General features: G+C 39.8%; 1 protein-coding gene across 2 annotated transcripts in view; it reads right to left on the bottom strand.

Moving 5' to 3' along the window:
* LOC308613600 (uncharacterized protein) overlaps nt 1–16,536 on the bottom strand; it is a 139,650-nt gene that overhangs the window by 20,300 nt on the left and 102,814 nt on the right. The window contains exon 6 of one of the 2 annotated variants that reach the window (XM_081227308.1): nt 15,915–16,085. The exons of the other annotated variant lie outside the window; for it this stretch is intronic. Within the exon in view, the coding sequence (XP_081083434.1) occupies nt 16,070–16,085 (16 nt within the window). The 3' untranslated portion in view covers nt 15,915–16,069. Of the gene's footprint in view, nt 1–15,914; nt 16,086–16,536 lie in introns of those variants that run through there. 2 annotated transcript variants of the gene reach the window in all.

Below are 16,536 nucleotides of genomic sequence, written 5' to 3'. Positions count from 1 at the left end.
TTTGAATTATGGTTTTCTCTGGGTATATGCCCAGTAGTGGGATTGCTGGGTCATATGGCAATTCTATTTTTAGTTGTTTAAGGAACCTCCATACTGTTCTCCATAGTGGCTGTATCAATTTACATTCCCACCAACAGTTTATGAGGGTTTCCTTTTCTCCACACCCTCTCCAGCATTTATTGTTTGTAAATTCTTTGATGATGGCCATTCTGGCTGGTGTGAGGTGATACCTCATTGTAGTTTTGATTTGCATTTCTCCAATAATTAGTGATGTTGAGCATCTTTTCATGTGCCTCTTGGCCATCTGTATGTCTTCTTTGGAGAAATGTCTATTTAGATCTCCCCCCCCACCATTTTTTGACTGGGTTATTTGTGTTTTTGATATTGAGCTGCATGAGCTGGTTGTATATTTTGGAGATTAATCCCCTGTTGGTTGCTTCATTTGAAAATATTTTCTCCCATTCTGTGGATTGTCTTTTTGTTTTCTTTATGGTTTCTTCTGCTGTGCAAAAGCTTTTAAGTTTAATTAGATTCCATTTGTTTATTTTTGTTTTCATTACTCCAGCAGGTGGATCAAAAAAGATTTTTCTGTGATTTATGTGAAAGAGTATTCTGCCTATGTTTTCCTCTGAGAGTTTTATAATGAAGATGTGGTACATACACACAATGGAATATTACTCAGCCATAAAAAGGAATGAAATAGTGCCATTTGCAGAGATGTGGATGGACCTAGAGACTGTCATACAGAGTGAAGTCAGAAAGAGAAAAACAAACATCATATAATATCGCTTATATGTGGAATCTAGAAAAATGGTACAGATGAACTTATTGGCATAGCAGAAATAAGAGTCACAGATGTAGAGAACAAATTTACAGTTACCAAGGGGGGAAGGGAGGGTGGGACAAAATGGGAGATTGGGATTGACATATATACACTATTGATACTATGTATAAAATAGGTAACTAATGAGAACCTACTGTTTAGCACAGGGAACTCTGCTCCATGATCTGTGGTGACCTAAATGGTAAGGAAATCTAAAAAAGAGTGAATATGTGTATATGTATAACTGAGTCACTTTACTGTAGAGCAGAAACTAACACAACATTGTAAAGCAACTATACTCCAGTTAAAAAAAAAAGACCTAGCTTTTAACTTCTTAAAATAGAAATGAATTCAAATCAGAAACAGAGAATGCTGGGGTGTGTGTGTGTGTGTGTGTGTTTCTTTTTTCTAAGTTTTTCATAAATAGAAGCCTCTCTGGTGATTTGATTTAAAGAGGAAAGGCACTAAATTTTTATTTAGTTGTCTTAATATAATTTGACCACAGTAACAAATTAGGGCTTTAGTGACCAGTGTTGTGAAATAGGGTTCTGGCAGATATTAAGAAAATGACAGGATATAATTCTCATATAAGCATAAAAAATGTTTCTTTGCCTCATAAATTATGGATGATCAGTTGTACATATTTAATCAAGATATTTCTTTACTCTCTAGAAAATTTTAAATTTAAATCAAGTTTTCAAATATTAGTGGTTTTCTAGATCAGTAGTTTTCAATCTTCTTTTTTCTGCCTCAAAACACAGAGGGATACAACATATTCCCTTCAGTAACAGCAATTCGCAAAATATCATTTACACAGCCAGCAACAATTCCTATGCCTGGAGACCAACAGAACAAGACAGTTTATCAGTTTGGGTTTTAATAAACATCCAATACATTTCATTTATTTCCTTTTACATGTTCTAGATGCTCACTTCTTATAGCTTGAACTTTGCTAGCCTAGGTTGCAGGCTTAGGGTGAGGGGAATCTAGAATGGATGATAGAGGAGGTAGATAACAAATATCAACTATAGCCTTGAGATCATTTGCAGCAGTAGGGACTGTAGCTTGTTCTATTAACTGTCCTGACTTAAGTCTTTTGTAGAGATTGTGGCCAGCCACCATCTTGAGGGCTCTGGATTGGACTCAATGTAGGGTCGGGCCTCAAGCATATAAAAATACTCTTTTCATTGCGTCTATTCTAAGGGATCAGAGGTTATCTCCTAGGAGTTAGTCAGGGGTCAGTCCTACAGAGACAGGTTTTCTTTGAAATGCACAGGTTTGGGGAAACCTAGACCTGCTAAGCTAACCTTTTACTGCACACATGTATTGGTTTTATCTTCCTAACTAGAGCACATGGTCCTCAAAGAAAAGGATCATATATTTACACAGTTTTACCTGGAGTGAATACATACTTGGTTGTCTCTTTGCCAGAATCAGAGCAAATCAGCATTTCAAAATTCCTGAACTTAGTTTTCTCCCAAGAACATGTTTCAGTATTACATTTTGAAAAATACTCTGGAACTGCTCTATGAAACTGGTTTGACACCCATGTTGATTGCATGCAGTTATTATTTACCTCCATGAAAAGCTCAAGGATCCCCACTCTTGTTGACTTTCTACTCCAAATGTGGATCAGGGTCAAGGGCAAGATTATTTTATTGGATTACAGTGCCAAGAAGGAATTTCATTGTTAATGCAGAGGAGTGAAAAGTCCAAGCTTTCCCAGAATCATGTCTTTCTGACTCTTCCTTTTTGGCTCTCTTCCATAAACCCCAAACCAATTAAATCAGAATATCTGGAATTTGGGACCAGGACCCCAGGCAATTGTAATGTGAAGCTAGGGCTGAGAACCAGTCATGCAGAGGGCCAAGATTCAGGTGAGGGCTCAGACAGGCAGGTGTGGAAGAATCCTTCTAACCTACTTAGACTGGTTCCAGCCTAGGCCTCACTAAAATGTGGTCCATGGATCAGCAGCATTGACTCCACCTGGAAGCTTGTTAGAAATGCAGAATCTTAGGCACTACCCAGCTAGATTAAGTCAGAATCTGAATTTTAACAAAATATTTAGGTGATTTATTGTATATTAAAATTTCAGAAGCGGTGACCTAGGCAAGAGGACTCCTCCTTATACCCCAGGGCTCCATATTGAAATTAGAGACCAAATCTCTAGCTGGTAAGTGTTCCTTGGTCTGGCACATTTCTTCTTCTTCTTCTTCTTCTTTTTTTTTTTTTTTTTTTGCAGTATGCAGGCCTCTCACTGCTGTGCCCTCTCCCATTGCGGAGCACAGGCTCTGGAGGCGCAGGCTCAGCAGCCATGGCTCATGGGCCCAGCCGCTCCACGGCATGTGGGATCTTCCCAGACCGGGGCACGAACCCGCGTCCCCTGCATCGGCAGGCAGACTCTCAACCACTGCGCCACCAGGGAAGCCCCTGGCACATTTCTTCTTGTAGATGGTTGGTGAAGGATGGAATCAGGTTCCTATCGTTTCCATCTCATTCAGTCTATCATCTTAACTCTAGTTAGAGTTATTTGCAGGGGGTAAAGAGAAGAATGCGAAGATGCCAGAAGCTAGTCCATCAATTATATCAGCTTATGTAATTAGGAGTTATGTTCACAGTGGGTTTCCACTATACTCAAGAGGCTTATTTTACAAAGTAAAGATAATAAGGTTTCAGAGAATTGGCTAAAAATCTTCTGTGACTTTTAATGAGTAAAATTTGGGAAAAGAGAAGTCAGTAATTAACATCCCATGGTCATTACACTTGGGCACTAAGCTACTAAATGGCAGTCTATGCCAGGCCTAGACCTGCCTTAAAGGAGTTTCAGCCAAATCCTTCCACCCCCAGGTGCTCTGAGCTGACCAGCCTTGTCTCTGGACCATTCTGCCAGCAACAGCCTTAGAGGAAGATTTGAGATTTTAAGATAATGGCTTACAAAACTCAGACCTTGAAAATGATGGTAATGAATCATTTTTGAGCACTTACTATGTGCTAAGCATTGTTCTAAGAGCCTTAAAAGTATTAATTCATTTAATCTTCACAACTGTTTGAGATACTATTATTATTCCTCTTATACAGGTGGGGAAACTGAGATACAGAGAAGTTATATAAATGGTAAAGCAGGATTCAAACCGAGGTGGCCTGATACCTCCAACACAAGGCAGTAGACCTTACTATATGGAGAATCAATATAGTAAAAGGGAAGGAGGCCATTGGACTCTCTCTTTTGCTCATCTGGGGAGTATCTCTAAGTTCTACAAACAATTAGGTAGATGCAGACTTCAAAATCTTACTTCAGTAATATTTTATCTCTCCAAAGCAACACCTTTCAAACTTTAATGGGCATATGAATGAGTCAGGAATCTTTTTTAAAATGCAGATTCTGACTCAGAATATCTAGAGTAGGGCCCAAGATTTTGCATTTCTAATAAGCTCCAACTTAACGTTAATGTTGCTGGTCCAGGGTCCACACTTTGAGTAGCGAGGCCACAGGATGCATAAATATATATTTTTTAATGCATAAAATCACAGTCTCACCTCTTGCTAAATAGATTATGTAGCAAGCATTTAATCCTACAAGTCTGTGAGGTTGTTCCAATCTAATTGTTAGTAGGACTTAGAAATTCTCCGCAGAGGGGCAAAGGGAGAGTCAAATGGTTTCTGATACTCCGTGGTGAGAATCTGAATTTTTGTACTCTTGTAATTTGGTATCACTGATATGTTTAGCATGAAGGTATTCTAAAGTATGTTTCTTACCTCACTGATGATAATAGTTGCTAATGTTATTTCTTTAGTTGATACTTAACCTGCTTAATGTTTCAAATTTTACCTAAAATAATAAACACATGAACCAAATAGATAGCAAAAAATAGTAATTTAATTTCCAGATTGTAGACACAAGTGAATTCTCTTTTATTGCACTTGTCATAGTGAAACAAACAATAAAAATGCTTTATATATATTATTTTGAAAAGATGCTGAAGTTTGGATTTAAAAAGTGGGCTACAGAATGTAGATCAAAAATATTTATTGCCGGGGCTTCCCTGGTGGCACAGTGGTTGAGAGTCTGCCTGCCGATGCAGGGGACACGGGGACTGGGAAGATCCCACATACCGCGGAGCGGCTGGGCCAGTGAGCCATGGCCGCTGAGCCTGTGCGTCCGGAGCCTGTGCTCCGCAACAGGAGAGGACACAACAGTGAGAGGCCCACGTACCACAAAAAAAAAAAAAAAAAAAAATGTATTGCCTACATGGCACAAGGGAGCACAAATTGCAAAATGATAACTCACACCTATCCTTTTAAATTTTAAAGTGAGGCAAATGTCAAAGATATTTGCATAATATGATGTATTATTCAAAAAAGAAAGTACACAGTTTTCAGACCAGCATATATAATTTGATGTCAATAGTACAGACAGACTCACACACATAAACACGCATACACACACTCAAGAAAGAGCCAAGAGAATGTACTGAGATTATCAATACCAGAAAATGGCCCAGCAGCTCCTTGTGAACATGAAACTTCTTAAGACTCAAGTTCATCATGTTTTATTAAGAAAGTTGAATTCCACCTCTTCTGCTTGCCTCAGGGTGGAAGACTCAGTGAAAAGGACAAAAATCAGGAAGGACATATTGAAGCAAGCAGTATAGTCATGCAATGGTTTTCTGAAAAAGTTACAATTAGTTCAAATTATGAATATAAAAAGTAAATCATAATATCAGTGCACTTCTCTCTTGTCAGACCTCATTTGTTTCCGGAAATTTGAAAGTTGATTTCTAATACAAAATGGTCATGGATGCCTAGAGCCCACATTCCTAATTCTGAATCTGCAATTTCATCAGATGTCTGGATAAGAAAGTTAATAACTTTTTACTCCACAGTCCCCATTGTCCCTCAAGATGTCATAGCTTCAGTTGGGACATTCAGAACTAGAACTTGGAGCTTCAGGAGTAAGGGCCTTCCAGAAGGAAACTCAGCAGCTCTTTCCCCAGACAATCAAAGCTGTGTGACTCTTCTCCTTGGGCTGGGCCACTTCTTACTTGCTCACTGGAGGCTCCACAGACAGACCCATAGACAGCAGAGCAGAACTTCCTTGGAGTCAGGTACATCAGACAGATGCTGCTCCAAATCCTGATACTGAAACTCACAGCTGGTTTTATGCTTTTTTTTTTTTTTTTTTTTCCTTCTAGGTTCTAAGACCTAGAACGCTGCTCAGGTGCCTTGACAGCTGAACAACTTATCCTAACTCCTTCAGCACCTCCACCAAAGGACAGCTCTCCACAGGCTCTGGTCTAGGTTGAACAGCTTTTTCAGTGGACAAAAATTCTTAGAGCTGTATAAGGGAAGTAAGGCTATGGAGTACTGCACCATATCAGCCTCCTACCTATCCTTCAACTAGGGCAAGTGCCTGCCAAAGATGTTGTTCGGTAATGTCTGAACTCAGATGTAGGGGAACTTAGGCAAAGCCATAGATTCCCTTTCATATGAGTTCTTCTGAGAGCAGAGGGGTGTATAATAATAACAACAGCACTTACCCAGCACCTGTTACCTGCTATGTACCAGGCAGGCACTGTTATAAGAAGTTTACACAAACTATTTTGCAAGGCAGCTACATAAAATATTGTCACAAAAGTAATATTGTATTAATGTAAAGTAACATTATCTCCATTGTATAGATGAGGAATCTGAAGGGCAAGTGACTTAATAATTGAGTACATGTAAAGGACTTAAAACTGTGCCAGGCACATAGTAGACTCAATAAATGCTACTTATTTCTTACTAAAGAAAGTCATCAAACCACAAGGGAAGAGAGAAAGGAAGAAGAAAGGAACAGAGAAGAACTACAAAAAACATTCAGAAAACAATTAGTAAAATGGCAATAAGTTCATATCTATCAATAATTACTTTAAATGTAAATAGATAAATTCTCCAGTCAAAAATCATAGAGTGGCTGAATGGATAAAAACAAACAAACAAACAAAACATCTATACGCTGCCTACAAGAGACTCACTTCCAAAGTAAAGACACACACACAAACTGAAAGTGAAGGGATGGAGAAAGATATTCCATGCAAATAGAAATAAAAAGAAAGCTGGTGTAAGTATATACTTACCAGACAAAACAGACTTTAAAACAAAGACTGTAATGAAAGACAATGGGCATTATATAATGATAAAGGGGTCAATCCAGCAAGAAGATATAACACTTATAAATATACATGCACCCAACATGGGAGCACCAAAATATGTAAAGCAAATATTAACAGACTTAAAGGGAGAAACTGACAGCAATAATAGTAGGGGACTTTAACACCCCACTTACATCAATGGATAGATCATCCAGACAGAAAATCAATAAGGAAACATTGGCCTTAAACAACACATTAGGTCAAATGAACTTAATAGATATATGTAGAATATTCCATCCAAAAGTAGCAGAATATACATTCTTCTCGAATGCATATGCAACGTTCTGCAGGATAGATATTATCAGAAAGACAAGAAATAACAAGTGTTGGTAGTAAAGGGAACCTTCATGCACTGTTGGTGGGAGAGTAATTTGGTGCAACCACTATGGAAAACAGTATGGAGTTTCCTCAAAAAGTTAAAAATATAACTACCATACAATCCAGCAATTCCACTTCTTGGTATCTATTTGAAGAAAACAAAAACACTAATTTGAAAAGATATCTGCAACCCTATGTTTATTACAGCATTATTTACAATCGTCAAGATATGACCACAACCAAAGTATCCACTGATAGATGAATGAATAAAGAAAATATGATAGAGAAAGAGAGAGAGAAATACTATTCAGCCATAAAAAAGAATGAAATCTTGCCATTTACAGCAACATGAATGAACCTTGTGGGTATTATGCTAAGTGAATGGCCAGACAGAGAAAGACAAATACAACATTATTTCACTTACATGTGGAATCTAAAAAACAAAACAAACAAAACAAAACATAACCCAGACTCATAAATACAAAACACAGATTGGTGGTTGCTAGTGCAGAGGGGAGTTGAGAGGGAACAAATGGGTGAAGGGGATCAAGAGGTACAAACTTCCAGTTATAAATAAGTCGTGGGGATGTAATGTACAATACGGGTAATACAGTCAATAATATTGTATTAATTTTGTATGGTGACAGATGGTAACTAGACTTATTGTGATGATCATTTTGCAATGCACACAAATGCTGAATTATTATGTTGTATACCTGAAACTAATATAATATTGTATGCCAAATATACTTCAATAAAAATCTTTTAAATGTTAGTTATTTTAATCACACAATTAGTAAGCAGCAGGGTTGGGATTCAAATAAAGGCATCCCCCACGTTAACCATTCACCTTCTACTGCCCCTTCTATGTAAACTGAGCTCTGAGAATAGCCTTAAGTATCCCATGGTTACTCCATATATATCTAGAAACAAGATATTCTAATACAAAAATATGATCATGTTACTTATCACTTGTAGAATAAGGCCAACTCTCCTTAGCATGGCATTTGAGGCTTCTTACCATCTCATCCCAGCCACTGTTCCCCAACACCCCTTGTTCCAGCCCATTGTTCCACTCACCATGGCAGTATTCCTGGCTTGTTCAAATCTCTCTCTCTCCCTCTCTGTATGTGTGTTCATGCGCCTCCTTCTGAAGCGCTCTCTTCCAACTTCCGTACCTAATACCACTCCATCAATAAAGCTTTCCCTAAACCCCTCTTTCACTCCTAATCCCATCCTGCGGAACTGCTGCCTCACATCTTCTCCTGCAGGAAGTTTCTCATACCTCCCTATAGCACTAACTACACAATACTAAAGTCTCATGGTTTATACATCAACCTCTCCCACTGGATTTGGCACTCCTTGAGAGGAGGACCACGAGCAATGATTATTTGGAAAGCATTCGTAAAACAATTATTATTCAGTACCAGGCTCTATGTCTACTATAGTTCATCAGCTGTAACTTCTGGATATTGATTTGTTTGGCCCTTTGGCTAGGGAGCTTCCTCTTCTCCATTACATCACGCCTCAGTTTGGGCTCAGAAGCAAATCCTGAGATAAGGATTGCAGTGAAAGCAGTTTGGGAGGTGCAGGAAGCACCAGCAGGCGATGAGGAACTAGGAAAGGGAAAGGAAGGAAGCAGTAAAGTAAAAAAACCCTAGAGGAAGGGTTGTTGGGTATTTGTATACCATATCCCATCAGTCCTTGGTTGAGGGTGCTTGGGGTATTAATTCCCTACTCCTTTCTTCTAGCCCTCCCTTTATAACTGAGAAAAGCATGTGGCTCTGGAAAAGCACTTAGTCAAAGAGGTGCAGATCCTGGCATCTGGAATGGGCTAGAGCATGCTGCAGTGGCAGGGGAGGAATCTAGGTGTGGTACTGACAGTGTCTGCTAGGAAGCCACTCTAAAACACCCTAGGGTTGGGAGAAAGGAAAACCCTGTACACTGTTGGTGGGAATGGAGATTGGTGCAGCCACTATGGAAAACAGTATGGAGGTCCAGAAAATGAAAAACAGAATTACCATATGACCCAGCAATTCCACTCTTGGGTATATATCTGAAACAAGAACACTAATACGAAAAGATACATGCACCCCAATGTTCATAGCAGCATTATTTACAATTGCCAAGATATGGAAGCAACCTGTGTCCATCAACAGATGAATGGATAAAGAAGACGCGTTATGTGTAGAATACTATTCAGTCATAAAAAAGCACAAAATTTTGCCGTTTGCAGCAACATGGATGGACTTGGAGGTCATGATGCTATTATGCTAAGTGAAATAAGTCAGACAGAGAAAGACAAATACTGTATGATATCACTTATATGTGGAATCTAAAAACAACAAACTAGTGAATATAACAAAAAAGAAGTAGGGCTTCCCTGGTGGCGCAGTGGTTGAGAGTCTGCCTGTCAATGCAGGGGACACGGGTTCGAGTCCTGGGGTGGGAAGATCCCACATGCCGCGGAGCAACTGGGCCCGTGAGCCACAACTACTGAGCCTGCACGTCTGGAGCCTGTGCTCCGCAACAAGAGAGGCCGCGATAGTGAGAGGCCCGTGCACCGCGATGAAGAGTGGCCCCCGCTTGCCACAACTACAGAAAGCCCTCGCACAGAAACGAAGACCCAACACAGCCATACATTAATTAATTAATTAATTTTAAAAAAAAAGTAGACTCAAACAAACTAGAGAACAAACTAGTGGTTACCAGTGGTGGAGGGAAGGAAAGGGTTGGGGAGTGGGAGGTACAAACTATTGGGTGTAAGATAGGTTACAAGGATATATCGTACAACATGGGGAATATAGCCAATATTTTGTAATAACTATAAATGGAGTATAACCTTTAAAAATTGTATTAAAAAATTTTAAAAAAGAAATCCCCCAAGGTTGTGGAGGAGGAACATGAGTTAGAATTCTAGAAGGTTTCCAGTCATTCTCACTTGATAGTAGTTTCTTTCTTTCTTTCTTTTTTAAAAATTAATTAATTAATTTATTTATTTATTTTTGGCTGCGTTGGGTCTTCATTGCTGCACGCAGGTTTTCTTTTTAGTTGTGGCGAGCGGGGGCTACTCTTTGTTCTGGTGCACAGGCCTCTCATTAAGATGGCTTCTCTTGTTGTGGAGCACAGGCTCTCGGCACGTGGGCTTCAGTAGTTGTGGCATGTGGGCTTAGTAGTTGTGGTGCGCAGGCTCTAGAGCGCAGGCTCAGTAGTTGCGGTGCATGGGCTTAGGTGCTCCGCAGCATGTGGGATCTTCCCGGACCAAGGCTCAAACTCACGTCCTCTGCACTGGCAGGCGGATGCTTAACCCCTGCTCCACTAGGGAAGTCCCAATAGTAGTTCCTTAACTCCTAGAACACAACACAAATTCCCTATCTTTGAACTAAAGAACATAGGTGGTTGGAAGCCTGAAAGTAATATGAGATTGAACCCATGGATAAAGTCTAATATAAATTGGTACCAGGATTATGTTTGCATTATAGATGAGGTTATAACTTCAAGAAATAGCTGAATATCCACTATACGTCAAGAAATTTTAAAAAATGTTTTAGTCAAAACAAGATGAGCACAAACTGCAAATGAAGAACATGGCCTTCAGTCATGGAGAAGTCAAATAAATATAAAGACATTTAAAGATCAAGTTAATAAAGAAGTCAGCAAATGGGATCTGGGAGAGTACACCTCAAAGGAAAAAAGGTATTAAGAACCTGAATAGCCATACAATGCAACTGTGCTTGTGGTCCAAAGATCTCTGGGTTTTCATAAGGGAGTTTTACGGAGAACAAACCAATATAGGAGAAAAATATAAATGGCTAGAATCTCTGATAATAGCTTATGGGGAGTAGTGCTATGTTATTTCTTTAATTTCCCCAAGCAGTGTTTTTACAGCTATCTTAGTAAGCAAAATGCAATTTTTAAAAAGTAACTTCTTACAAGGAGTTCTGTGAGTTACCCCCTTCAGATCAAGCCATGTCTGTGCAGGCAGTACAGTGTAGGTAGGGAAAGGGGGTAAAGAATGGACTTGACTGAAAAAAATCAACACATATGCCAAAGGTAGCCAAAATTTTTTAAAAACGGATTCTGGCTCAAAAACAGAAAAAGTGAATTTATCTGGGTGATATTAATATCTCTTAATAAGGAATGTTTCAATATGAGAGGGTGGTCTACATGAAAATATAGAAATGGGGATCAGCACAGCTAAAGTTGGCAGAGTTCATCCATGTAACATTGCTCAGGGGAAAAAACACTGACCCTAAGGAAAATAAATATGCTTACTAAAGGGCAGTGCCGTGCTCTGAGTTAGGAACAACTCACTTAGCTTCCTGAGGGTTCTGGCTATACAATCAACCTCCTTTGCTCTGTCTTTGTGCTCATAGAGCAACCACCTGATTTATGTCCATACAGGTTTTAAGATATTGTGAAACCAGGAAGAGCTTCCTGGAGGGCAGATGCGCACGTGTCATGGTGAATGAACAGCCCCCATCATAAACTGATAGCTTGGTAAGTGTTGTTAAGTTTAAGTCAGACCACTTGCGTCAGATGACTTTTTTGGTAGGCTGAGAAAGGGAAGTTCCTGGGTCACAAAGCTAAGAACCAGACTTGGGAGTCCAGTGACTTCACCAAGGTTAAGGTTAATCTATGACATCTTTCTAGACAACCAGTGAAGCAATCCTCACCCGGATGATCTCTGTACCTTCAAACTGGATAGTATTACCCACATTAGTAGTAAATGTGGAAAAACATCTCCAAAAGAGAACTTTCTCAATACACACGGGCAAAGAGGGCCAGTACAGCACGAAGAGGCCAGACTTTGGCGGGGGAGGATAACCAGGACACTCTGTACCTCTACCTTCATCTGTAAAATGGAAATAATTATAACATCTGCTCCTGCCAGAGCACCAGAACTTAAATAAACAAATAACTACTGTCTTCCAAATTCATCCTAAGCACCTCTATGTTCTTTGCAAAAAAAGTTACTGTTCAAAATGCTTTTTTGGAACTTTACCTTCGAATTTTCCCTCAGAGCCATTCTACAGGCCACAAAACAAACTCTGTCTCATTTACCAGGGTCAAACCTCAGTTCCCAACAAAAAACAACTTCTCCCAGTCTAATCACCCACTTAAGCCATCATACAATGCTGAGAATGACACCCTGGTCAGTTTACAACTGTGAACTTCAGACTCCCCGGCTCCTGGCTCCTTTCCCGCAGCCCAGAAGCACAACCAGTCTCTGCACTTTGTTTCACTAGCTCTAGCTCTATTTCTCTACCCTGCCACAAACCCTAGAAAGAGTAGTTTGCATTTCTCCTTCTTCATTCCTGCATAATTACTCACCACCGATGACCTGGCCTCCAGTTCCTCTACTTTACTAAATACCCTCATCAAAGATCACCAACGTCTTTCTACAAGCCAAACTCAAAAGCTCCTCTTGGGCTTCCCTGGTGGCGCAATGGTTGAGAGTCCGCCTGCCGATGCAGAGGACACGGGTTCGTGCCCCGGTCTGGGAGGATCCCACATGCCGCGGAGCGGCTGGGTCCGTGAGCCATGGCCGCTGGGCCTGAGCGTCCGGAGCCTGTGCTCCGCAACGGGAGAGGCCACAGCAGTGAGAGGTCTGTGCACAGCGATGAAGAGTGGCCCCAGCTCACCGCAACTAGAGAAAGCCCTTGCACAGAAACGAAGACCCAACACAGCCAAAAATAAATAAACAAATGTGGGGTTTAAAAAAAAAAATTGCAAGTACTGCAGAGACTGTTAAGGTCAGGTTAGTCATCCTCAGATTACTGTGAAGGGTGGGCATTTAGGCTCAGACCCTTTAACGGGGCAGAAGTAGAACATAATAGGAATGGGAGGAGACACCTTAGGAAATAGGAGGGAGAGGCCAGAGCTTTGTACTTCATAACACAGATAAGAGAGAGGAAACACCTTTTCTCTCCTTCTTCACTTCAGCACCTCATTATTGTTCCCAGTGTAACCTTGAGCAAGACCCTACGGGGACTTCCCGGGACAGACTTCTCCCCCATGTCCTCTGTTGTAGCTCCTCTCTGAAGTACCTACATAACAGTATCTGATACATACTTCCTGAGTTGTTTTCTAGATGCTAAAACCCCACCCAATGGAAGACAATGTTAACTACTTGGTGAGTATGAGCATGCAGCCCCCAGACCTACCGGAGCCTGAGGAATGACAGCATTAACCCCTGTGACGCTACCCTGATACCTCGCCATCAACCAATCAGAGAATTGTGCATGAGCTGATCACATACCCTGTGACTCCCCTCCCTCACCATGCCTTTAAAAATGCTTTCCTGAAACCCATCAGGCAGTTCTGGCTTTTGGAGCATTAGCTGTCCTGGCCTCCTTGTCTGGCACCTTAACAGTAAATGCTGCACTTTCTTTCACCACAACCCAATGTCAGTAGATTGGCTTTACTGTGCACGGGTGAGCGGACCCAGGTTTGGTTCCATAACACCAGGACCCAAATTGAGATGCATCCTATTAGTACCAATGCAGGGCACTGTATGATCTACATATGCTGTCATAGTTCGGAATTATGGGTTTCATCTTAAATTCCACTTCTTATACCATTTATTTGGGAAAAGGTGACAAAGTTCCAAAGAGTTGACTTATGAATACACTCACAACCCACTATTTGGAAATTTTCACTGATTCCTATCCATTCATGAAAGGTCTCCAGAACCTTTTATCTAACTCCGATAACTGTATGCACTTGAAAGTATTTTTTGATAAATTAAGATGAACTTTTCTCCACTGGATTGAATTATTTAGGTGACACATTACTATCACTATTGATAGCAATTACAATAATAAAGGATGCTAGCGTCAAAGCACTTCTACATTGCTTTTGAGTAAAATAAATATTTAGTATATCCATTAGCAACAGCAGAGTTAAATTTTTTCTTTGAAACAATTGAAAAATTAACTGCAATTGTATTATTTTAACCAGAATAAGCATTTGAACAGTTATTTAATTGGATATTTCCAACTCTTTTAGGTAGGTAGTTCAGATATAATTATCCCTAAAAAAATATCCTAAGTTTTAGTTGTGTTAATTTATTAAACTTTTGGGGACTGAAATTAGGGCAAAATTCTCCTGGTTTTAAGTTGTTCTCCATACCTGAAACTCTAGTTATAGTTTCTAAGAAAGTTGTGAACTTCCATAGAATCTGGGAGTGACTTACGACTTGAAGACAAAGGGTGATTATTTTAGCCCCAAATTCTAAGTGTAGGTCCTATGTTTGAATAAGGCAGTTGTTTATTGTTTTTTAGTGGCTACTGGTCACCTTGAAGAAAGTTATATTTGTCCCAAATACGTCCTCTTTTAGGGAAGGTTGGAAATGTGGGGAATGTCTCCAAAGGACAGAAACGCTCTGGGATATATTCCTTTAACCACCTCTGCTATTCATGGTTCTTCATTGAGGGATGACCCAAAATCATAAATCCTGGGCTCAGCTTTCACCCTGTAACTTTTAAATCACTTGCTAAGGAAAATCTTAAGATGCCAAAATTTCACTATAAATGTCATATTTTAAATGGAAGTCATCATATAGTGAAAGTCATAGCTACACTGGCCATCCCTGTTTAAAACTGAGTTTGAAGTGCATTTCAAACTTCAGCCTAATATGAGTACTTTCCAGTTGCCTTTGCTACACTAAGCAAATGTATGTGGAAGGAATCACAGCCACAAAATCACCTGCCAATTTTAATTTTGTTCTTAGGGACACTCTGTACAATGGAAAAGGAGAGGGATTCCCTACTAAGAAAGTGAAAGATAAGAGTACTAACATTTTTGAGTTTTTATTGTGTTAGAATGAGGGAAATGAAGTCAAGTAGCAGATCCAAGGGTCACAGAGCTGGTAAACAATAGTAGAACTGGAGCTTGAACTGACCATGGGGCTTCCTAAAGAACTGAAGATTTTTAAGGAAGAAGAAGGTACTTATACGGTACTTATGAGAACAAAGATAACAGCATCAGATTTTATCTTAAGAAAATGCCAAACTGAAAACTAACAAAACTGGGGATCCAAAATATAAAACATATGAAATATGAAGATCATATGGGTTAAATCTTTCATGAATTATTAAAATTAGGCACATACATGTATGTGCACGCACATGGGCATACACCCCAATCCCTGGGTTTCTGTACTCTTATAAATTTATTGTTTTTAATTATATGGTGACATACACACAGGATTATCAATTGCTATTTTTAATTTGTTAGTGATTATTAAACTTAAGAGACAATCTTTAATGCAGCAATGTAGCATATAGCCAGTTCTAGATAAACAGTTCCAGATTAGTTAGAATCTGACCAATAATATGAACACACAGAAATGGCAAAAATATGACGTGCTTGCTGGCCTTAATTTCAGTTGGAATTACTATGGATTTAATATAAGATAAATAACATCACCATCATCATCACTAATATTTATCAAGTCTATCAAATATGCCAGGAACTGTATACTCTCTCATTTAATCATCATTATTACTCTGTGAAGAGGTATATTGCAACTCCTTATCACAGATGCAATAACCAAAGCTTGAGGACTGTAGCAGATTTTTGTGGAGGATCATGCAACGTGCCCTAGTACACTTGATTTCAGCGTGTCTTGGATATACATTTCCATGCATGTGCCAGTGTCCCACATCAATTCTGGGCCTCAGCATCTCCCTGCTTTGCTGCCAGAAGTTTCTTTGAAGGCTTGGGAAGCTGCTCAGCTATGCAGAAATCTGGAAAGGGAGTGGGGAAATACTAATGACTCTCAGAGTCACTCTCAACCAATGTGGGCAAGAGTCAGCAGGTAAATGCACCAGGATTTCCATCTTGTGATGAGACAGTTCTACACAAGTCCTTAGAATGTCCCCAGCACAACTGGGTCCAGTTCCCCCAACAGCAACCAAATCATTAATATACGCTTTATTGGCTTTTCTTCCTTCCAAGTCCTATTTTCCCCACTTCTGCTTCCTGGGATCACCTCAGAAGTAAATTATCTTCACCCAAGTTCTTGTCTCAGGAGAACCCAAACTAAGGCAAGTAGATTAGGTAACTTGCCCTAAGCCAAACAGCAATTGGCAGAGCCAGGACTGGAACCTAGACCATCTGTTTCCAACACCCGTGGTCTTAGAGACATTCCCCACTGTGAGTTAACATTAACATATCTGTAAAACCAAGCCAAAAGAG

The sequence above is a fragment of the Mesoplodon bidens genome (genome assembly GCF_964165515.1).
Source record: "Mesoplodon bidens genome assembly, chromosome: 1".
In the NCBI taxonomy this organism is placed as follows: domain Eukaryota; kingdom Metazoa; phylum Chordata; class Mammalia; order Artiodactyla; family Ziphiidae; genus Mesoplodon; species Mesoplodon bidens.
Note: the sequence above shows the minus strand (reverse complement) of the source record. Positions and strands in the feature narration are given on the sequence as shown.